At 48.6% G+C, this 25,037-nt stretch overlaps 1 protein-coding gene across 1 annotated transcript in view; it reads right to left on the reverse strand.

Annotated features, from left to right (window-relative positions):
* Positions 1–313: 313 nt before the first annotated feature.
* Positions 314–25,037, reverse strand: part of DIABLO (diablo IAP-binding mitochondrial protein) — a 337,779-nt gene continuing 313,055 nt past the window's right edge. Inside the window, exon 6 of the mRNA XM_069619599.1 lies at positions 314–2,781. Within this exon, the coding sequence (XP_069475700.1) occupies positions 2,549–2,781 (233 nt within the window). The 3' untranslated portion in view covers positions 314–2,548. The remainder of the gene's footprint in view (positions 2,782–25,037) is intronic.

Genomic DNA, 25,037 nt, shown 5'->3' on the forward strand with positions numbered 1-25,037 from the left:
AGTTGAACTTTTTAATTATATGTGTACGTTTTCTTAGACACAAGTACTTTGAAATGTTTCCTAATGAAACAAGCTTGCAAACGTTGCATTATCTAAAATTCTAATCAACAGCTAGGCTTTAATAGATTATGGATTGGAAACCGGTTTTGTGTTGTGCGAGGGATGCAAGTGTCTGGTATCTCTATAACGTGAGGCAGATGGGATTATGATTTATCCAACTGAGCTAATGGACGTCAGCAGATCTACGCAGAGGACTTTCGTGATATAATGGCTTAATATAGCAATGCAATTTTAAATGTTCACACCTCATGGATAAAATTTAGAAAGATCACTTTTATTTACATTGTTTTTCCCAAATGGTCACAGTTCTTGTCTGCATTTACAAAATTGAGCTCAAATACAAAGTCACAGTTACAAATATCAATTCCCCTTGTTGGAAGATACTTAAGTGTTAAAAGTTTGAAAACATAGCAAATACAAGCCAATTCACTGCAGTACATCCACACCAAAATATAATGACCTTTTCATCTTGGAAACTGGAGTTTCTCTAAAGGTTATGAAAACTTCGTCAAAGGGTTCCCTTCACACTATTTAAACCAGGGAGAGTCGGCGCATGCCCTACTTTCTGTAACGATTAAATGTAACTTTATTTAGTATATGCAATTAAAAATTAACAACGTATTCGATTCAGTTCTGGCTTGCTAAGAATATGAAGTGAGAACATTTGAAAACCATGTAACAAATATTGACTTGCACAGCTGTGTTCCGAGTGTTGGTGCAATTTCTTTGTCATGGTACTGCTCTGAAAATAAGTGCATATCGACTGCATCACTCGGGCACAGATTAATCACGCAGCATTAAGCTTCACCTTTTACAGTACCATACATTTGTCTTGGGAGGCACGTCACGCTTACATAGTTCCAGCATTAAAGATTGTTAAGAAGACCTATACAATGCCTTGGAGAGCGTGACATAGAAACCAAGATTTACCCAGCGACACAGAAATTAATACAAATATCTTCTTTTCTGTATTAAGTGCCAGTAAGTGGTCTAGATCACCTATGCTGGGCTTGCACCCTGGCCATCAAATGAAAGCCAACCCTGGCTTTTACCAATCTACTTTGCCCCCAGCTAGCACTGTCCTGAACTGTAAAAAGCAGCACACTTAAAACTTGGGCAAGATACGACTGCCCACTTTACATATAGCATCAAGAGAGATTACAGCAAACCTGTCTCATGAAAACAGATTAATTTGCTCACAACATCCTGGAATTTTGTTAAGAACAAAGGAAGCATTCAGTCATATCAGTTTGGTTTTCATTTCAATGGATTCTCCCGAATACAAGCTTCTGTGAAAGTTTACAAATTATACAATCACACTGCGCCAATCAATCACTGTGAGGTTTGCTGCATCATTGCAGAAATATTTTTTTTTTCTACAGAATACCCCGACACGTCTTTCGAGTGGAACAAGGTCCTTCTTCAAAGGCTCAAACGTTCTTGAGTGGACACCATTAACTGAACGGGCTATTTAGCCAAAGAGTCAATTTCGTGTTTAGAGCTCTGCGTAGAAGCCGTTCAGTTCCCAAAAGGCTGGTAGTCATATCTGTAAAATGCGACAGTGCAGGATTAAGGCACACGATATTGACTCTTTGGCTAAATAGCCCACTCAGTTAATGGTGTCCACTCAAGAACGTTTGAGCCTTTGAAGAAGAGCCTTGTTCCGCTCGAAACACGTGTACGGCTTATCTGTGGAAAAAATAAATACTTCTGCAATGATGCAGCAAACCACAGAGTTATTGGCACAGTGCGATTGTACAATTCGTAAACTGGTTTATTGCTTGTGGCGTATTGGGCAAAATACCCACACCTTACAATTACCCGCTGCCATGTAGGTACTATATACTGTGCATGCAAGCGCTAGTGTTCCCCTGCTTTTATTGCCACTGACTTGTCTTTGAATAGCTTTTATGAAACGCTACAGGTTTCCAGAAAGTAGCACTAAACAAGGGAAGAGTGTCCTCATATGAAGCAACTTCACAAGAGCCAAGGGTGCAATTCAAAGTGCTTACGATTTTATTAACAAAGAAAAAGATTTCATATTGAAGTAAAAAAGCAGGTTTTACTTCTGCAGAAAATGCTTGTCTACCTATTGTTTTAAACATTGTAGTCTCCCTGGCTGTTCTCTCCCGATTACTGATATTTAATTACTCATTTTACTATGCATAACAATTGAATTTTATTTTAAGACCAAGTTTCATATTGTCAATTGAATGGCTAGGAGAGGCCTCTGGATGATTGGATTATCTAGGCGACTGACACCATCTGAAATGGGGTCTGCGCCGATGACATCAACCCTGGTTTACCACAGCCGCAGAGCCCCTTTACAGAAAGATCCAGCAAATCACAACGTAAAGAAGAGGAGAAACTACAGGTAACATATTTTAACCTGCAAACTAGCCAAATCTGGCAACATGAGTGAACCCACAATTTATCATCAAACGGCCAGCTCCAGTGGTTTGCTCCAATCATCTACACAACAGCAGCATCAATCTTCACGTAGATATGCTTCAATTTCCTCGTCCTCATCTAAAGTATTCTCTGGTGGACTTTCCTTCTGTACAGTGTCCGTGTCGGCGTCTTTTAACATTTTTTGGATTTCCTCTGTTTGAGCTTCTGCAAGTCTGGATTCCGCCTTCTGTGCTTCCTGGCGCACCTCTTGCACTTGTGCTTGCATGAGCTGAATGTGGTTGCGAGCGTTTATAGATGCCTGATCTGCACCTGAAACATACAAACAATATCATAACCAACAAAAGCGGTTTCAAAGCAGCATGGGAATTGCTGCCAAGCAACATTTTAATGTGACACCTTTTTACAAGTTTATGTAGATTCTACGAACAAAGTCACTGAATTTACAATGGTTTGTTTTATCTAGAAAGACAACTAAATAGAAACCTGATTATTCAACAGAGTAAAATGTCCTGATATCTAAATGCAATAGGTACATTAATTATAGGCATCAAAACATGCATTAGCCACTAGTCATTGGCGAGTGACACGGCACCTGACAAACAAGAAATGGTCAGCTATGTACATCTGGAGTACTGATCTATGTCTCTAGGCCACCGTTGAAGGCCGCATACCAAAATGCCTGTTTTTAGGCTAACTTGGTGCGGCCTATAACAGACGTGAAAACCGGCCGAACCCCCATGCCCACCTTCTCCAATGTTGGAAAGATTTTCTTGAAACTGGGAAGGACGATTTCACCCCCCTGAAATTTACATTTCAAATCTCTCATCCTCCCTTTCTCACTACATAAACAGCACACCCCTTCCCCACATACACACACACAGACTCCTCCCCCACATGCATAAACACACACTTCCGGCTGCCCATGCCTCCCTTCTTCGGCAGACCGTTTGGGCCTTCTAGCTCCTATGCACAGTCGTGTGCAGCTTTGGGTGGGGCTTGGCTGGAATTAGCGGGTTTGCAGCCTTTTGTGTGCAATCTCTTTTGCCCGATATGTTTAGATTGCAGGCAAAAGAGGATCTACTATGGAGTATTGAGGGGACGAGTGCATTTTTATGGCCAATAACTTCCAATGTGAAATGTTTAACACATTCCCTTTTCACTCATATTTCCATCCTTATGGCTAAACTACAACCTAATTTACATCTCATATACTTCCGATTGCTGGGTAGACACTCATAAAGGGCTGTCCATACCCTTCCATCTTCTAATACTCCATCAATGCATTAAATCAATCTCTGGGCTATCGACAAAAAACACGAGACACTCTTTTTAAAGCTCTCGCGTCGATACAGACATTAGCCTCCAGAAAGGGGCACTGGCCAATCAGGATGCTTAGAATGCAGGCTGTACTGTCCAGTACAAGCCTGCGTTCCGAGCAGCCAGGGTGCTGCTGGCCAGTGCCCCAATCCTTTCCCTGCTCCTCCTTCCCTTCCCTGCTTCCCCCGCACCCATTAGCATTCGTGTAGATCCTACACAGGTGCTATGGGTGAGTAGAACTTAAAAAATAATAAAGTTACTTACCGTAGTGACTCTTAGGTCTCCTAGTCCATAGTCCCCTTTCCTCCATACTTATGGGACATTCCTCCGTCCTGTGGGACGGGACCGGAGCACTTTGTAAAAAGCATCACATTTTTCAAAAATGTGTCCTTCCTCTTTTTAGGCGGGGTACCGCACACGGGCGTAACCCCGCCCTCCTTAGCTCCGTCCAGCGCATCGCCCATCAGTCCTTTTCTATCGTCAGGTCTATGACCTTTAAGCAATAACAGGAAACTTTTTAGAGGGGAAGGCGGGCGGGCGTATGGAGGAAAGGGGACTATGGACTAGGAGTAAGTTAGTCACTACGGTGAGTAACTTTATTATACTCCTACATCCCGTCCCCTTTCCTCCATACTTATGGGAGATTCCCAAGCACTCCTCACAGGAATTACGGGTGGATGGAAAACTCCTTGCTGAAACAGGTTCCTAAGCACAGCTTGACCGAACTGAGCATCAGCCCTGAAGCTCGGGTCCAGACAGTAATGCTTACAAAAAGCCAATTGGGAGGCCCACGTAGCCGGTTTCGCGATGGTCTCCCAGGGAAATTTTTTGGAAGGCAAGGCAGCCACCTTGCCCCGCACAAGATGAGCATGATTTCCCTTTGGGGCCCAAAGACCCTGAATGGTATAGGCCTCAGAAATACAGGCAGCGTTCCATCGGGACATGGTCGCTTTCGAGGCTGGCTTTCCTTGTGGATTTTCGAAGGTCACAAAAAGCTGCAAAGAGTTCCTAAGCTCAGATGTTCTGTCCAGATAGAACTTAAGGGCTCTTCTAAGGTTCAGGCAGTGCAGAACCCTTTCAGCCTCTGAGGCCGGGTCTGGGAAGAATACAGGCAATGAGAGTGACTGATTCAAATGAAAATCCGAGACCACCTTTGGGAGAAAAGCGGGATTTGGTCGCAGTACAACCGTATCCTTATGAAAAGTAAGGAATGGATCTTCCACGAACAAAGCCTGAAGCTCACTTACCGGCTCTGCCGAAGTCACAGCAATCAAGAAGAACAAGTTACTTACCAAACTGTAACGTTCTTTCGATGGGATGTTCCTTCAACGTATTCCTTATTTTTGATGTTATCCATTCCAGCTTGCTGGCCTCGGAAAATGTTTTCAGTAGAGGGCGCTGCGCGTCGACGTCCTTCGAGTCGGTGTCCCTCGACAGCCTCCGTATCGGTGCCGACGTCATCATGAGTATAAATAGACTCGCGCAGCGTCCGTTGCTCAGTTCCGTTTTGAAGTTCATATTTACTTTACATTAATTGGTTAGTGACCTTGAAGGAGCGTAAGCTGCAACTACAGGGGAAGCTTTACTGCAGGGATGGATGGGAGGGGCGATAAGGAATACGTCGGAGGAACATCCCATCGAAAGAATGTAACAGTTTGGTAAGTAACTTGTTCTTCGAAGGGATTGTGTCCTCCGACGTATTCCTTATCTTTGATAGACTCCCATAGCAGTAGTATGAAGAGGAGGTGGGAGTAAAGATGAAATATTTCCCTTTAAAGATGTACAGAATGCAACACAGCTTTCCCAAATCTTGTCTCATGGCTAGAGGAGGAATCTAGGCTGTGAAATTTGGTAAAATATGTGCGGACGACCATGTGGCAGCCGCACATACATCTTTAATTGGGACCCCTCTTTGGAGAGCCAAAGAGGCTGTGATACCCCTGGTTGAATGAGCCCTAAAACGTTGAGGGGGTTCTTTTCCTGCCAATTCGTAGCATTATAGAATGGTTAAAATGATCCATCTTGAAATGGTCTGTTTTGTGATTGGCAATATCAAATTTATGCCCTGCATATCCTACAAACAATTGGTCTGCTTGTCTTATCCTAGCAAATCTGCTAATATAAAAACTCAAGGCACACCTTGGATACAGCCTGTGTAATCGCTCTTCCTCTTTCTCTTCATGGGGAGGAAGATATACGAAGGTAAGGTTATTTTCTGAGTAATATGGAATTCAGAGACCACCTTTGGGAGTAAATTGGGTTTCACTTGTAAGACAACCTTGTCTTTAAGAAAGATTGTATGAGGCGGTTTGCAAGATAGAGCTTGTAGCTCGCTCACTCTTCTAGCCGAAGTTAAGGCCACTAGAAAGACTATTTTAAGAGTGAGAAACTTTAGTGAACAAGAATTAAGTGGTTCAAAAGGAGTACCCATCAGAATCTTTAAGACTAAATTTAGGTCCCACAAAGGAACCTGAAAAGGTTTTGGTGGATAGACATTTGTTAATCCTTTCAGAAATTGGATTACTACGGGTAGCTTGAAATATGAAGGCTCCTCAGCAGTATGCTTAAAGATAAGACAGCGCTGCGAGGTAGCCCTTGATCGTACCAATTTGGAGACCTGAATCTGCCAAGTAAAGCAAGAAAGATAACACCATCGGTGTATTACATGAAAAGGGTTCAATATTCTTTTCTCTACACCAGCTGCAAAATGTGTTCCAACGGCAGTGGTATAAAGTCTTTGTTGCTGGCCTTCTAGCTGAAAGCAACACCTCCATGACATCATCCGGGAGATCCCAATCCTTGTATCTCAACCTTTCAGAAACCAAGCGTGAAGGTTGAGGGTTCTGATGTCTGGATGGCGAACCTGACCTCCCTTCTGCGAGAGAAGATCCTCTCTTTGCAGAAGACGAATCGGAGGACAGGTGGACATGTCTAGAAGGTCCGGGTAACACGTTCTCCTGGCCCAATCTGGGGCAATTAGGATCATGGCTTTCCGGAATCTTCTCAACCTCCTGATCATTTGAGGAATGACAGGGACTGGTGGAAACACGTACAGAAGTGGAAACTCCCAGTCCACTACGAACGCGTTTCCTAGAGCTCCTCTTGGGGGAAATTCCCTTGAACAAAACTAATCGCACTTCCTGTTGATGCTGGTGGCGAACAGATCCACTTGAGGGGTTCCCCAAAGGGTGAAGATCTTTGAAGGACTTCCTGAGCTAGCTCCCACTCGTGGGAGACTGTGCTCTGCATGCTCAGAGCATCTGCCGTCAAGTTCTTCTCTCCAGCTAGGTGAACTGCCGACAGAGAGATTCCTTCCTGAATTGCCCAAAACCAGAGCTACATTGCCTCTCTGCACAGTGGCTGTGACCCTACGCCTCCTCTTTTGTTGAGGTAGTGCATGGCCACTGTGTTGTCCGTCATTATCAGGACATTCTTTCCCTGTACCGATGGTAGAAAAGCTTTCAGTGCTAGTCTGATTGCTCTCAGCTCCAACAGGTTGATGTGTAGACTGGACTCCGATGGAGATCAACGACCGCTAATGGTCAAGTCGTTGGCATGGGCTCCCCACCCCGTGAGAGAGGCATCCATGACTAATGTTATCTCCGGCCATGGTTGCCAAAACTGTTCTCCTTTCAAGATGTTCCCCCGACAGGCCCACCATTGAAGGTCTCGAGCTACTCTGTCCGGGACTTGTAGGAGATCTGACATTCTTCCTGAGAATTGTGACCACTGGGTTCTTAGTGCCCACTCGAGGGATCTCATCCTCAGGCGAGCTTCTGGCACTAGGAAGATGCAGGATGCCATGAGGCCTAGCAACCTCAGAAAGTCAAAGGCTGGTAGACGTTGGGCATTTTGAAACTTGGTGACCATCTGTAGAATATCTTGAGCCCTCACCTCTGGTGGCGAAGCTTTTCCCAGGGAAGTGTCCAGGACTGCTCCAATGAACTGGAGTCTATGTGATGGTATCATCTGTGACTTCTTTAAGTTGAGGGAGAAGCCCAGCCTGTGAAGGAAGTGGCAGACATAATCTAGCTGGATCTGAGCTGGTTCCGGAGATACTGCTCTTATCAATCAGCCATCCAAGTAGGGGTAGACGTGGATCCCTTCTCTCCTTAGACTTGCAGCCACAACCGCCATTAGCTTGGTAAAGACCCTCGGGGCGGAGGTCAGCCCAAATGGCAGAACTTGAAATTGATAGTGAGAGTTGCCAAATGCGAACCTCAGGTATTTCCTGTGTTTGAGATGGATAGGCACATGGAAATATGCATCCTGAAGGTCTAGAGATACCAACCAGTCCTGAGGCTGGAGGGACTGAAGGATCGAGAAAGAGTTACCATCTTGAACTTGTCTTTCCTGAGGAATTTGTTCAATTCTTGCAAGTCCAAGATGGGTCTCAGCCCTCTGTCCTCCTTTGGTAGTAGGAAATAGGGGGAATACCAACCCTTGTTCCTCTCCGCTACGGGTACCTGTTCTATGGCACCCTTCTCTAGCAGGTCTAAAATCTCCTGCATAAGGAGCGGGTCTGGAAGCTTCAAAGAGTTGTTCCCCGGTGGATGACTCTGAGGAGTGTGTAGGAAGGGCAGGCAGTAACCTTGGGCCACTGTCTCCAATGCCCAAGCATCTGACGTAATAGCCTGCCATTCTGCCATATGTTGAGTTAACCTGCCCCCTACTGGTGTCTTGTGAGGGGAGACCTCAGAGGGGTTTAGAAGCGGCTGACGCAGATGCTGAGGGTAAAGTAGCACCTGCTGCTGCGGCTTTTCTACCTTTGACCCGTCCACCACAGATGAATCTTTTCTGGTCCCTTTGAGCTGGCTGTCCTCTGCCTCTTCCGAATGCGGAGTAAAAGCGAAAGGACCTACCCCTCCAGGAAGCTCCTGAGGGGTGATTTAGAGTCTGCCGAATTGCAGCCCCAAGGGATTTCGCTGCTGCCTTGGATGTTTGTAATCTCTCCAGGCCGTCATCAGCCTTCTTTCCAAATAGAGAAGTGCCATCAAAGGGCATGTTCAGAAGTCTGGCTTGTACATCTGGAGCAAAACCAGACTTCTGCAACCACGCAAATCTGCGGATTGTGGTACTTGCCGCCATGGCCCTGCTAATGCTGTCAGCAGAATCAATGCCAGTTTGGAGGGACTCGCACATTGCATCCTTTCCATCCCTGATGATGTTTAGGAATGCATCCCGTTCTTCCCCTTCTGGGAGAAAGTCAGCCACAGATGAAGCACACTCCCAAAGTGTGTGGCTGAATCTTGCTAGCGTGCAAGTGGTGTTGACAGACTTAAGCGCCATGCTACATGCCGAAAAGACTTTTTTTAATATGGCACCAAATCTTTTATCATCTCTGTCCTGTGGAATAGTAGGGTATGCCGACTTACTGTTGGATGAAGTTGCTGCCTGTACAACTAAACTCTCTGGAGTTGAATGCTTGCTCAGATATTCAGGATCTGAAGCGGATACTCTGTATTTAGCAGAGTTTTTTTATTTACTGCATGGATAACTTCAGGAGTTTCCCAATTAGCAGATATTTTTCTTTTCAGAGCAGTATGAAAGGGAACAACAGGATCCTCCTGTGGACCTTTATCTAAAATATCAGTAAGGTCATCCTGCTGAAAAGGTGTAGTCCACCCCATGAATTCAATTATTCTGGCCATCAGAATCATATAAGGAGTCTCAGCATGCTCTCCAGGGTCTGGTTTAGCAAACTGTACTTCTGGAGAAGTATCTAAACCACTTGCCTCATGAAGAGACTCTTGAAGGTCTTTTAACCTGTTCTCCCCAGAGATTAACTCCTCTGGCATGGGTATTGTAGTCCTTTACAGATCAAAGGGTCTCTCATTGTTGGAATCCTCTACTCCTCATATATAGAGGACAAGGCTCTAAAGTAATCAGACCTAGGATATGGTTTAAAACCCATTTCTAGAGAAGAAGGAGCCAAATTCGTTGTCGCAGCCTGAGAAAACGTCGAGGTTGTCGACGTGGACGTTATAGGCTTCGAAAAACCTGAGAAAGGCGTCGAAAAAGTTTGAAGAGACCTTGATGCACTCGAGAGGATCGGAATCCTACTTGGCGTCGTCGAGGCTGTCGACGGCATCTTCAACGTCATCGTCAGGGCTTTAGACACCTCTACTGCTTGTGACGTAGTGGCAGTTGTAAGTTTGTCTTTCATCTGGGTCGACAGTGGCGTCGGAGATGGCGTCGATGAAACCTATTTATGCGTCGAAGGGCAGATTTGTGAGTCGAAGGAATCTTTGACGACGGCGTCGATGACGCAGTCTTATTGATTTTACTCGAGGGTTCATGACGCTCTCGAGATCTTTCTCTCGCCGGGTTCAACGACTCGTGGCGTTTTGATTTCTCTGGTCTTTCACCCAGAGTATCACCTTTAGATGTCTCCGAGGGGGTTGAGGCCGCTTTCTTGAAGACGCTTAATTTACGGAATTCCGCCCACTTAGCCGGAGAACTGTGTTTCGTGGGGCAGGTGACCCTTTCTAGGGAAGTAGAGGAAGAAGAAGAGGGAGATCTACAACGCCTCTTCTTAGAGTGTTTTGATCTCGAAAACTGGTGAGAACTGCTTTGAGATCTTGAACAGGAATGTTTCTTTTGTCGACGAGGAGACGAATGTCTCGACTCAGCGGAGGAAACTTTCGAGGGAGTAGAGGTTTTAAAATCCTTACCTCTTTCTAACTTCCCCTTACGCTCCTTCAAGACTATCACCGTCATGGACATCCAGTCCTCACATTCCGAACAGTGATGCTCCGATCCCAGGCACCACAAAAAGATCCTGTGAGGATCCCTTAAAGACATTTTCTTTCCACAGTCACAACATTTCTTGAAACCGGACCGTGGAGTCAATGGTTCGGATGAAGAAACCATTGTGTAATGATAATAATCTTAGAAGAATAAGAAGGTTTTTCTGAAGAAAGGAACAGAGCGTTACATTTCCAAAGGCACCCGAAGCGCGGAAAAACAGAACTGAACAACGGACGCTGCGCAAGTCTATTTATACTCATGATGACGTTGGCGCCGATACGGAGGCTGTCGAGGGACACCGACTCGAAGGACGTCGACACGCAGCGCCCTCTACTGAACATTTTTTCCCGAGGCCAGCAAGCTGGAATGGATAACATCAAAGATAAGGAATGCGTCAGAGGACACAATCCCTTCTAAGGACACTTTCCACAAAAAGGTACTTAAAATCGACAGTTGCCATGGGCTCAAAAGGCTTATGACACAAGGCCATAAGGACCACATTCAAAACCCACCTTGGATGCAGGTTGCAAACAGGAGGATAAAGACAGGACCATGTCGATAGTAGCCTCCCTGGGGTCCTTTGCTTGTATACCGAGATCTTGTTAAAGGCTTCCTGGCCGCTTGACTAATGCGCATATTATCCGGAGACAAATTGAAGCGCTCTAAAGATTTGAACGCAGGCACCAGGCGGCCAAGCTGAACGATTGTGGGAGGGGTGCCACAGCTGTTCATCGCTCTGGTGAAGCAGGTCGGGACCACACTGATAGATGCTGAAGCTCAGAAAACCAAAACCTGGCCGGCCACCAAGGGGCTATGAACAGAAGGGAGCAATTTGCCATGTTCCCTAGCTTGCAAAGCGCCTCTAAGGACCAGAGGGAGAGGCGGAAAAGCGTAGGCCCTCATGTTGTGCCATGGAATTTCAAGAGCATCCCCCAGTGAGGAGACTCCGAGCCCGTTCCTGGAGGCATACAGGGGAAGCTTCCGATTTGTCGATGTCGCAAAGAGGTCCACTTCTGGAGTGCCCCAACAGCGAAAAATATCCGAGAGGATCTCTGTGTTCAGTTCCCACTCGTAGCCGACTATTGCTCTTCGGCTGAGGGCATCTGTAATGACATTCAGCTGGCCCGGGATGTGTACTGCTACCAGCCAGATACCATGCTGAACGGCCCATTCCCAGATCCTAATGGCAAGATCCACAAGAGGAGGAGACCTGGTACCCCCCCTGCTTGTTGATATAGAACATGGACACCGCATTGTCCGTGCGGACACGGATCACCTTGTTGACAATGCCTGGTTTGAACTCTTTCAGCGCCAGGAATATCGCCAGGAGCTCCAGATAATTTATATGAAGCTCTGTCCTGTGGCGACCAAAGGTCTGAAACCTGAAGATGATCCATCGTCGCACCCCAACCCAGAATTGAGGAATCCGTTGTGACCGTCAACAGTGGGCAAGGGTCCTGGAAGGGAGCACCCACCGACAGATTGCTGAGAGACGACCACAACAAGAGGTCCACCCTCATGAAAGGTGGAACCAGTATCATTTTGGAATCTGGATCCACTGCTTGAAGCCATGAGCTCCGAAGAGCCATCTGCGTTTGCCTCATCTTGAGACGAGCAAGAGGAAGAGCCAGCACGCACAAAGCTGTGAGTCCTAGAAGCCACTGGAACCACCAGGCCGACATACACTCCGACTGCACAAACACCTGACACGTGGCGAACAGATGCGCCATTCTGTCCCCAGTCAGGTACACTCTGCAATCTAACGTGTTCCACGAAAAACCCAGGAAAATTAAGTCCTGAGAGACCGTCATGGGTGATTTCTGCAGGTTCACCGACAGCCCAAGGTGGAACAGGAGCTGGAGGAGAGACTGAAGACTGCTCGAGGCTTTCAGTGGACAAGGACTGCGCAGCAGCCAATCGTCTAAATACGGATACACATGGACACCCTGTAGCCGAAGATGAGCTGCGATGACCAACATCATCTTTGTAAAGAAACGCGGTGCCGAGCAGAGACCAAACGGGAGCACACGAAACTGGAAATGCTCCTCCCCCATGGAAAACCGAAGGTATTTCCGATGCAGGCTCCAAATGAGTACTGGTGTATAAGCATCCTGAAGGTCCACCACGCTGAGCCAGTCGCCCTTCTATAGAGAGGACTATCGGACAGGGGGTGATCATCTTGAATTTCTCTTGGGGAAGAGAAAGGTTGAACTGGGAAAGGTCTAGGATGGTGCGCAGGCCAGCCTGGTTGGGTTTGGGAACTGTAAACAGACAGGAGCAGAAGACCTCCCCTCGCTCCCCTAAGGGGAACGGGTTCCACCACCCAGAGATCCAGAAGTTTCTGGACTTCGGCTCTGAGGGAGGGTGTCCCCGACTGCTGGAAGGGGGGATTGAAGGGTGTGGTAGGGGGAAGGGGCAAGCGGAAGCCTGCCTGAGCAACGGACAAGACCCACCGATCCTCGGTGATGGTCTGCCAGGCCTCCCAGTGAGACGCAATGCGTCCTCGCACCGGGGTCTCGTGCAAGCGCCGAAAAACCTCATTCAGCGGTGGCGAGACCCCCAGATCCTGAAGAGGAGGCAGAGGACCAAGAGAAAAATCGGCCTCGCTGCTGACGCCGACAGGGGTTTCCAGCTGGAGGATCGACTCTATGTGTCTTTCGATCCAGAAACCCCCGAAAACCAGAGGAGGAACGAGGCTGCAAGGGCATTCTCTGAGCCCTGAAAGGAGGTTTCAGCAGAACAGACAAGGACTTGGCTCTCTGGGTGCTGTCCTTAGTTTTAGTCGGCTCTATATCCGTTGATGAACGGAAGTTATTTGCCGCCAAAGGGCAGGTCCAGAACTTTATCCTGAACCTCCTTAGAAAACTTGGTGGCATGAAGCCAAGCCTGACGAGAGGTGTCCACGCCAAGCATGAGGCCCCGAGCCGAGGTGTCAACGTGGTGTGCTGCAGCCTCAAGTACATCCTGCGCCATGACTCTGGCATCTGATAAGCCAGCCTTAAAATCATCCGCAGGAATGAACTCCTCAAAATCCGACAGACCTTTCCACATTTTCATATTCGCCCCCCACTAATATGAGCTCTGCGTTGGTCTGGCGCAACTGCAGGGCCGAATTAGCAAAGATCTTCTTCCCTAAAGAGTCAAGCAGCTTGTCCTCTTTAGCCAGAACCTGAGCCGCGGCTGTAGACGACGCTGAAGACGGTCTGGATTGAAGTGTGGCGGTCGCCACTACTGTGGGGGAAGGAAGCAGGCAAGACGCTAAGGCTACCTCCTCCGAAGTATTAAGCCTATAACGAGCGTCAATATTTTTGTTAACGTGCAGTCCAGAGTGTGGCTTACCCCAGACATTGCGTACCTCGGCCAAAACGTCCTGATGAGATAAGGTGAATGCCCCCAAAAGCACTCCTTCTTGCGGAAGGGGGTGCCTCAGGTACTGGAACATCCAAAAGAGTCGTCATGTCAAGCCCTAACAGAGGGGGGCTGGTCATCGCCATCCTCATCCCCTTGCACGTCATCCAACACGTCCGAATCGACCTGCGTCACATCTGGCTCCGCTGAAGACTTGTCTATTGGAGACAAGGGTGGCTGAGGAGGAAGGGCTGGAGGTGGGCCAACTGGTAGAGCTGGGACAGCTGCCGGAACAACCGGCCCGGAGGGTAGATTTCCTTAAAACAACCTCTGAAATATTCCTTCATGGGGTCGGAGTGCATTACCTTCTGAAATTTTCTGAATTGAAGGCATCCTCCGCCGAAGGATTAGACACTGTCAGGCAGAGGCCTCTCATGAGAGGAATAGGAATAGCTCCAGAGCCGCAAGGGAGAGGGCTGCCAAGAGGGGCCCTCACCAGCCGGGTTGACATAGATCAATGGTGCAGACGCCGCAGGGAGCGAGACCGAGTGCTGCAATGGCATCTGAGCATTCCAGTCATACACTGCACCAAACTGCTCCCCCAAAAGATTTCCCCAGCACACAATGCCGATGGCGTAGGTGTAAGGGAAGAGTCCAAAATGGCCATCGTTGTTCACGCGGGAATGGGCGCCATTTTGCCAACGCCTGAGGAGAACTGCGTCACTTGTGTGAGTGAGGCAGGGGTCTCCACAGACAGGTCAGGGGTCTTGACTTTAGCCTTGTCACAAGGAACCTCGGCAGGATGTTTGGCCTAGGATGTTTCTGAGACATACTAATAGCCAAATTAGCCTCTGAAAGAGGAACCTCAGCCACGCCGGTAACAGGAATTACGGTCAGTGACCTCACTCTGTGCCCCCTCAACAGAACCGGTACTTCCACAAGAGCGGGACCGATGAGGAACCCACCTCACCGACAAGACCTTAACAGGCCTCTCAGGTCACCTTAGCCTCAGATAGAGGGACCTTGGACCCGGGTCCGGTAAAAGGTCCCTCACGAGGGGCCTCGAACCTCGGTTGGGTACAGAAAACCTCGATAGAGGCCTCGGGGCACGCCCCAGTGTCTGTATTGGAAGCTCCAGATAAGGAGACCTCGAAGCAAGCTCCGGTACCCACCGCCTCAGTAGAACTGGGCCGTTGAATAGCCCCCACAGGAGGGGCCTCGGATTGTAATCCGGTGTGAACAGGCCCCTGACGGAGGCCTTCGGAGAAAACTCTGGTACTTTTCTTAGGCCTGAAAGGCACCTCAGGAGAAACCCTGGTAATAGAGCCTTTAAAGCTCCTTCCAGACCGAGAAGACCCCGGGAAGGAGTCCCCTGGTCGGGGTGCCCTAAAAACTAAAGAACTTAGCGGGCATCTCGTCTTCTCGTCGATGAAAACTCAATGCGGAGGAGGAACGTGCTGAAACACCACCTCCCACTGCTCAAGACGTTGAAGTGACCGAAAGGGAATCGCAGTAGAAGCACGAGTCCCTCCGGTGGTCTGGACCCAAACACTCTAAACAAAGGGGATAGGGATCCGCCCTAGCAAAGCATTGTATGCAGGAAGAACAATTAGGAAAATCGAATCAAAGCGGCATAGACGCACTACTGTGCGACCGCTAAGCCAGAGCATGAGAGGACGACACTGGAAGCAAAAAATATTCCGAAGATGCAAGTGCGTCCAGTTCCAAACCTGCAGCACAAAGGACTGATGGGTGATGCGCTGGGTGGAACTAAGGAGGGCAGGGTTACAGCAGCATGTGCTACCCCGCGTAAAAACAGAGGAAGGACACATTTTTGAAAAATGTGATGCTTTTTACAAAGTGCTCCGGTCCCGTCCCACAGGACGGAGGAATGTCCCATAAGTATGGAGGAAAGGGGACGGGACGTAGGAGTAAGAAATCTTACCTTCAGGTGTGGCACCGCGCTTCCTTTTCGAAGACGTCGTGGTCATTAACACACAAAACTGACTCTTACAATGGAGAACAGGGCCATGCCATAGTCATTGTTCAATAGGAAGCAATTGAAGAATATTCTAAGACTTCTTGGAAAGCCGTGTGTCCAGAATATTGTCCCTCATCAAAACATGGTTTCTCAATCTCCAAGCCCATGAAGGGACGGATTACTTATCTCAAACATTCCTTTCACTGTTCCTCCAATGTGTGATTTATCCCAAAACATCACAGCATATTACCACATTTCAGCATCTTCTAGAAACCGGAAATATCTTCCAAGTTTCCTGCCACTAAAGCAGGCATCTATAGGCTTAGTCTGAGGAAAAAGTTGACTTTAGGGTGAGCAAGACCGAGAAATAAAACATTATCTTCATGGTCATTCAGGTCCCCCTACGTAATCCTTTACACACCCTTCCAAGCCAAACATCCGGGCATCTCCAGTAAGCATTCACTGTGCTACAACAGCCTCAGGTGAAAAAAAAACAAAGGAACTGGTGTGGCATTTGGTGATGCACACGCATAGGCCAGTGTGTGCCAGACACGCATGTGCGTCAGGCCCAAACTTTGAAGATTTTTAAAGTGACAGTTGCTGTGGAGTCCTTTTTCCCCAACCTGGTTGCAGAGGTTATTAGGGGCTTATTGTGCCTCAATCACCACTACAATGGTCTTATGGAGCCGGGAAATTTGGCATAGTGTTCTCTTACCCAGGGTAACAAGACCATAAAAGGATAAGGGCAAAGCGGGAATAGGAAAGACATACAGACTATCAAATTGGTAAGATCCCAGATGTTTAAAGCAAGGGACATGTGCTTGTTGAAGAAGGGGTGCCTGTGTAACGGTAGGCAGTGGATCAGACTGACCACTGATATGAAAGAGGGAAAATACAAGAATGTTACAGTACACTGGAGGGGTTAACTAGAATTAGTGAAATTATTGCATTAGTTAATTGTTGTGAGATTTGCCAGTGAATTTAAGTCATATTTAGCCTCAACGCTAAAGTTTGTAAAACATACAAAAATGATTGCTCATTTATTATACACAATTTCTTGTGATGAAATAAAGGAATTTATATATTGCAAGAGCTTCTTGAATTGTCATGTGATAGTCCTAGTGGACAGTTTCCTTTTGAAGATACGTGGTCTAACGATTCAAATAATGTTGTCTAATCCATTGCTGAAGGCATAATTGTCTTTATCTGTATCAGAGTGTGCGTATGACTGCATTGGCTGTTCATAAACAGACGATTTCTTAAGAACGCTCAAACGCTTTCCAAAGAGCAATGTAGATACTGTGCTGTGTTCGGCATCCTATTGACAAGCTAGACTATTTAAGAAAAAGTCTCCATCGCAAAAGTGTTACCAAGCTGGAAAAAGGTCCTGTGCCGTGTTCGTCCGCATATGATAATTAAACGGTGAATGCCGGACTGATCTTACAACAATTAACTAATGTAATAATTGTATGACTGAGCAAACATACCATGGCTGAGGACGACTGAGTCGCATAGTGTTTTCTGGCCACGGCTGAGACCAGAGAGTCCGGTGAAGGCTGGGACCTCAGGCACTTGAGGGCTGACTCGGGGACTCTGCATTTCTTCTCGAGCCTGTCCCGCTTGTGCGGGATAGTGCTTGGGTTCATCAACAGTGCTAGGCCTTCATCCCAGATATCGTTCAACAAAGAAACTGACATGATGGTCCTCCGCCTGGACTAGCAACGTTGATAAAGGAAACCTTCCTTTTTCGTCTCCTCAGGTACTAGCTGAAAAATTTCAGACGCTCAGGACATCATTGGACAGAAGGAGCCAACCTCATCCAGTGAAGAGGCCCTTTGCGGGTCAATCGCGCCTGCTGGTTCTCTGTCTGCTGGCACAAAGTCATCGGCTTCCTCAGTGTATTACCATAGCCGCCGTATCTGTGTCTGTGTGTGTGGCAGGATCCCCTCTGGTTGTCAAAACCTGAGGTAGAGGAGGCGGTTGTGTCGGTTGGCGCCTTGGACCTGCAGAGTCCTTTGACTTGTGATTGCTCCTAGAAGGACGCCCGGAAAGTGGTCTTGGTGGACTTCCAGGCGCAGCAGGGCCCGGTGTGGGCAGCAGTCTTTTCTGATACCAGCCTGTGCAGCGTGGTCACAATAACAAAACATCTCTGGGTTGAGGTGTAGAAGGTATGAGAGGGGGAGGCTCTGGGCTGGTACGCCTCTTCTGGAGAGGTAGGCGGTAAGGTTCACCCGCGCCGACGCACCTTCCAACAAGGGACCCTGGCCCCCTTCGTGGTCTAAATAGTAGCCCTCTGGCAGGTCATCACCTTCATTGGAGCTAGTATAAGCGTGTCCCAGGACACTTGGTTCAGCTCCTTGTTCTGTACCATTCCTAGGTGTCATTGAAGGCCTAATCCTGCCCCTCTCCTGAGACTTCTGGGAGGAAGAGGCTGATGCCCCCTTTCCGGGGGTCTTTGGCAAAGCTGTGGCAGTTACCTCATGCCGTACCGGTAAGGACACCCGCGGAGCAGCCGTCGCTGTGACTGCAGGCGCCACCTTCGTGGTCTACCCTTATTTTAAAGTAGTGGTCATCAATGGGGAAGACGACAATGTGGCCGTTGACGCAGTTGATGATGGTGTTGTCTTGGCTGATTGAGACTCCGATGGAGGCAGCGAAGGGCACACCTTGGATTTCTACTTCATCATCTTGTCCCCTAATGGCAAGCAGAGTTTCGAAGAGGTCAAGGACTTTCTCTTTGAGTGTGCAACCCTCGCCGGCAGGCTCCCCAAGGATATGATCGGTGATGGCAGCTTTGTCCTTCCCAAGCCGGGACCCGCAGCACCAGTAAACCCAGTGGGATCTGTGGCGTACCCCCGCAGACAATGCCCAGAGGCTGAGTCAGAAGCCTTACCCGATTTTAATCATGCCACCAGCCCGCTGTAGCAGTCCTTCTAGATCTTCTCAGAAAAACCACGGCAGACCTTGCATCCCTCCTCATCATGGTCCGGATGCAGCGAGTAAAGACATCCGTCACGTCAACCCTCCACGAAAACGTTCCTTAGTCCACATTTCGTGCAGTTTGAAGAGGCATCTCTTCTCCTCGGTCATGGTGAAAAGGCACGAAGTTGCAGAAGAAGCAGTTGCAGAGGCCGATGGTAAAGAGGCTGCTGTGTGAGCTGACCTGGCACCTCAACCTCGTCCCCCACATGGAAACTCTGGAAGGCCTCTTTGGCCATTCCTCTCGCCTTTCCAAATGAGGAGTAATAATGAAAGGATATACCCCTCCATGGTTGTCCACTAGCACGAAAAGGTGGACGTTGTCTAACGGCAGCACCTAAAGACTTGGCGGCCACCTTAGAGGTCTGCAACTTCTTTTGCAACCACGCAATCCTGCGTATCACGGTGCCCGTAGCCATGGATCTGCTGATGCTATCTGCAGAATCCAACCCAGACTGGAGGGACTCACACAGGGCTTCCTTGCCGTCCTTAACAATAGCCAGAAAGCCGTCCCTCTCACCCCCTTTGGGAATATGCTCTGCCGCCATAGAGATACACTCCCACAGAGTGTACGAACATTTTGCAAGCACACAAGTGGAGTTGGCGGATTTCAACGCCATACTCCCCTCCGAAAATACCTTCCGCGCCCATCCATCTATGCGTTTATCGTCCCTATTAGGAAGGATGGGAGGGTACGCTGCCCGTTTTGAGGTAGCCGTAGCTGCCTGGACCATCAGACTGTTGGGTGTGGGGTGTGTTGACAGGTAGCCAGGGTCGTTACTAGAGGGGCGGTATTTCCTTGTAAGAGACTCGTCAACCGCCGTATTAGTTTCCGGGTTTCCCAATTCCTGCCCACCCTTTTTTGAAGAGCCACATGGAAAGGTAAGACAGGATCCGTAGGTGGACCCCTGTCCAAAATGTCCGTAAGATCATCCTGATCATATGCAGCTCAGTTCTGGAACTCCCGCCGCACCATCTTTGAGGGCAGACCAAACCTACTCAAACTTCAGATTCAACATCATTAAGTGGTTCAAAGAAAATGACCTCTAACCTGGACTACTAATACCAGTGACCACTACCAACATGCTCACATCATGTTGAACACACATTCCCTATCCTCTAACCCTGCTCTGTGTACATATCCTGTTGTATATATTCTCCTTACTATTGAAGTCAAACAGTTTGCTGTGTAACTATGTAACTATGCAACTTTGTAACCATTGTTTTCTGGGTAACCATGTAACTACGTAACCATAAGCATAAGCTGAAAATATCCTTGTACCTGCGCCCGATACCCTCTGGTCTGGCGCGCATTATTAATAAACAAGGCGCTGGAGGTCTAGACCGCCAAATACTCCACCACCTTAGACATGAGGTGTCGGTACAAGGAGTCGGCATGCTCCCCTGGCTCTGGCCTGCCGAACTCCAGTTTAGGAGAGGTATCAATACCGCTAGCATTGTGTAAAGTATCACACAGATCTTGCATCCTACTCTCCTCTGAAATGAGGCATTCTGGCACATTCAGAGTCCCATGCTTGAGTCCAAAAGAGGCATCCGCCTCATCCAAACGCTCCTCCTCCTCAAAAATGGAAGTGAGGTTCTTGAAAAAAATCCTTTTTCGGAAGAGGGACACAACTTCTCTAGAATGGAACCCAGAGGCTTTGAAATCGTCAAAGGCGCTGACTTTGATTTAGCCACAGCCTTCCTTGGCGGGTCAACAGGGGGCCGAGCCGGTAAAAGTGGCCCAGCAGGCGTCGACTGCTTCAGCACCGATGGTTTCGACATCAACGGCTTCGGGAGTGGCGCCGAAGGCATGACAGGCACCAACAACGATGTCGATGGCTTCGAAGGTGTCGACGACCTTCACCTCTCATCACGTCTCGAATGATCCTTCGATACCTTGTCCGATCGAGGCCTCCCGATGTGGATCACGCCGTTTACTCGGGCTCGAGGATGTGCGAGTGTCCGGCCAAGAGCGCTCCTTGCTGGCTTCCACAGAAGGTGCAGACGGAGCTCTGCCCAGCTAAGATTTTAAGCATCTAGACACAGAAAGCTTCCCACTCTGCCTGTGTCGATTATTTGGACGGGCATGTCTGGGGTGCCGCCTGATGAAGGCCAGGAAGGCGACTGGCAGTGCCTTCTCCTCGAACGCTTCGACGAGGACCAAGAGTGGCGGGAACCACTACGAGACCTTGAACGCTTGGCCTTCTTCCGCCGAGTAGAGTCGCCTCTCGACTCATCAGTCGAAGGCCCAGCAGGTCGGGATTTACTGGGTTTGGACACCTTGCCTACCTGAAGCTTCCGCTTTCGTTCCTGCAAGGCCTTCTCCGTCATGAATTTACACTTGGAGCACGTTTCCATCGCGTGGCCCTGGCACAGGCACCACAGACAGACAGACTCGATGCAGATCCGTAATGGACATCTTGGAGCCGCGCTCCTTACATTTCTTGAACCCGGAATGAGGGGTCGTCAGGGTAGACATCGTTGATAAAGATGAACAGCGAAACTTCACAAGTACGAAGCGTGCTGAGTTTCACGAAGCAAACACGTTTTCAGAAAAACTGAACTGCAGCCAATGGGTGCCGTGCGTGCTACTTATAACACCCGATGACGTCACCCTCGACGGACATTGACTCAACACCATCGACACAGGGCGCCCTCTGCCAAGACTTTTTTCCAAAACTGGACATTACATGTCAAAGATGAGGACTACGTTGGTGGATACAATCCATTCGAAATACATTTTTCAAGCGAAAGTGAAACCATTTTTTTTTTCTTTTACAGAGGATTCTCAGCCTGATGGGGAATATTCATGAGCATGTGAATCGATGCCAGACCCCATGCTGGACAAAATTTGTTTGGATAATGGGCCTCCAACTTTTTGTCCGGCTTGCGGATGACGAAATACCCGGAGTATACGCCCTTCCCCCATGAGGTGCCTGGGGACTTTTTCTATGGCCCCGTCTTGCAGCGCAGTCTTGTGTGTCTGTGGTCGGTGGTCTGGAGGTATGGGAGGGGGTGTTTGCTTGAATTCCAGTAAGTGCCTGTACAATACCACATCCAGCACCCATATGTCGGTTGTTATCTTTCTCCAGTTTTTGGCAAACCTTAAGACCCTCCCTCCCAGGGCGCCGTGGGATGTGTAGTGTTAGAAACCAGAAGGTGTCTCAGCCGCTAGTCCCTGCGGATCGATCTCTCAGGTGGCCAGGGCACGGCCATCACCTTTGGATCCAGACCCTGGGGGTGGACCAGTGCGAGAGGATCACCTGGGTGAAGGTTATTCGGGGAGTGAGACACCGGATGGCAAGACGTGGTATCCCTCCCCCTGCAACATCTTTACCCATCCAACCAGGTAGGATATGTGGGAACCTTACCCTCCACCCCGAACACCACTTTCCCAGCACTTTCACATGGACAGCCGCTCTGGGAGATAACAGACTCACACATGAGCAGTGTATCTGACATGTCCCGCTACTGTGGTCAGGCGAGGTCAGACAATTACTGGCAATCACTCACACCAGACTTCCATTAAACTTCCCCACACGGATAAAAGGCGGATCACAAAAGCACACACTGAGCGAGGCAAAGCACACAAGGAAACAGCAGTTTCAAGTCAGCACCTGAACGAGGGGAGAAAGACGGAAAACCAAGAAGGGTTCGTAAGAAGGGAATTACCCTTGACCTTTTCGGCAAGATGCTGTTACTTTCAAGAAACCTTTAATGCAGAAAGCGCAAGGCCAGGAAACCAGACTAAAGAATCCTGAATTGTGTATTGGAGATACTGAAGGCCCTCCTAACTGACCAAGGCGGGGAGGAGCAGCAGCAGCTGCCATGGTGGTGGTATTGTCCTTGGCTCCAAGAGCAAAGAAGCGTCAGAAAGATCAACACAGCCGATGAATTGGGGAGACCGATGCAAGACCTGTGTGTTGTAGTCAAGGGTGCAAGCAGCAACCTTGTGTAACGAACACGGGAACAAACATTGTTAAACGCATGTGATGAAAGACGCGAGTAAAGCAAAACTGTTAATGAATGTTTGAACTTGAAAAGGAAAGCCCCTGGAGTATTATCGTCCCCTGTTCGGCAAAGATGTGGACGTTTTGCCTGCGGCACCTCTAAAATGACGAAAAGGCCGCTGGTTCTGTAAGGACGTTCAGGATCCGACTGTCGGTGTCCGTCTTTATTGTTTTAAGTGCTTCGTTGATCTTCAGACCGAAAAGCTCATCACCCTCAAAGGGTATGTCCACTACTTTGTGGTGGACATCCACACGGAAGTCCATGCATCAGAGCCACGCTCGTCTACTCAGGACTGCCCCATTGGCCACCTGTTTAAAACCTGTTTCCGCCAGGTCCACTGCCATGTTGATTCCCCAGGTTGGAGGCCTCCTCCCCTTCCTTTAGGATCGCCTTTGCCTCCTTTAGTTTTTCCTCACGGAGATGTTCAAGAATTGGAGCCAATTCATGCCACATCTCCCTATCATACCTGGCGATGATGGCCAGGGAGTTGTCTGCTTTCACCGTTGTGGCCCCAATTGCTAGGACATTTTCCCAAAAGTGTCCCGTTTGCGCACCTCATTGTCCGGTGGCACAGCACACTTGTGCTTCTCGGACTTTGCCTTCTGGCTTTTTGCTGCTGAGACTACAGACTCGGGTGACAGCTGAGAAATTAGGCATTTAGGTGCATTTTCTGGCGGGTTGTACTTTTTATCGAGGTGGCCTTTGACAGATGGGGTTCTGAATGGGCGTTTCATTGACTTAAGTCCCTCTTGCCAGACGTGGTCACGGATAGGAATTGAGATAACCGCCTTCCTCCTCTTTTCCATATGGTCAAATAAAAAGCACTCCTTCTCATCTTCTGAGGAGAGAAGGACAAACTCTTTAAACGCTTTTACGATGGTTGAATGGAACGCTGTGGTGTGATCAAGCCGACTGTTTTGCAGACTCCTCGTCCTGGAGGAATTCCTGTGGGGAATCTGTGTCCTCGTGGTCATCCCGCCGCAGGGAGTGGGATGAGGAAGACGTAGTGTTGCGGGGCTCGTCCGTATCTGTATCCGTCAGTTCCCCTTTCTCCGCTACTGATCGTACTAGAGGTGATTATGGTGCAACTTCTTTTGCGTGAGGGCGAGGTCAGAACCAGTGATGTACTTATGCCCCTGCTGACCGGTCGAAGCCCGGGGGGAGACTGGGCGAGCGACCTGGATTGCGAGCGCCTTCTGGAGGACCTTGCTGATCTTCCTCATGATGTAGATCTGGGAGGAGAGGATTGCAGCACCGCTGGTTGAGGCAGGCGTTACAGAGAATGGCAGCATCACTGGCCTCATTAGCACTGCATCAAGCTGGGTGATCACCCTCTGCAAAAAAGAAAAAAAAAAAATTGTACCTGTATCGATAGTAAGGCTTGCGGGTTAGTTAATAGTGCCTGCACTTCCCCTTGTTGGACTTCCAGGTGGGAGGGCCCTGGGAGTGGTGTTGAACCTGCCTCTTCCTGTTGATGCCCACTCAGCCTGCCTCCGTCATGAATCTCCCTGGCACTGGTGGCCTGGCTGGTGTCTCCTCTTGTATCATAATTGATTTTTCTGATTCTAACCTTCGGCTTGTTGATGTTGTGTCTCAAAGTCGGTGTCGATTTTGTACTGTAATACCTCCTTCGGAATCACATTGCAGTACTAAATTGGGGAGATCTGACCCATGGGTTCGACAAGTTTTTGGTCAGTTTCTGGAAGTTCCGCCTTGTTTGCCTGAGGAGGTTGCACTGGCTGCCCCTGTTGAAGTTTTTGCTTCTCCGATGACGTGGGCTACAAGCCGTCTTCTCATGGTTTCTTGAGTCCTGAGGATTTTTCCTTACCCCTGTGGTCATTGTAGGCAGAGACTACATGTCTGTGCAGTCTTTTTCCGTGGGATTTTTCGTCAATAATCCGGTTTTATGGAGCGTCGTGGTTGAGCTGGTTTTATGGAGCATCATCAACTAGCTGGACTTGTGGAGCGTGGTGGACAAAGGAGATTTGTGGGGCGTCAACGAGGGGGTTGCTGCCCTATGTTTGGTCGGTGAGCTGTCCTTGTGTTTGTGCTTCGTCGCCGGGCCCACCTTATGCCTCTCTTTTTCCGTTGTCGAGGTTGAAGTGTGCTTATGCGTCTTTGGCACCTCAACGGACTTAGTCGACGATTGTTCATGTCCTTTCGGTGCTATCGAGGA

Source organism: Ambystoma mexicanum, chromosome 10 (genome assembly GCF_040938575.1).
Source record: "Ambystoma mexicanum isolate Mex_15411 chromosome 10, UKY_AmexF1_1, whole genome shotgun sequence".
In the NCBI taxonomy this organism is placed as follows: Eukaryota; Metazoa; Chordata; class Amphibia; order Caudata; family Ambystomatidae; genus Ambystoma; species Ambystoma mexicanum.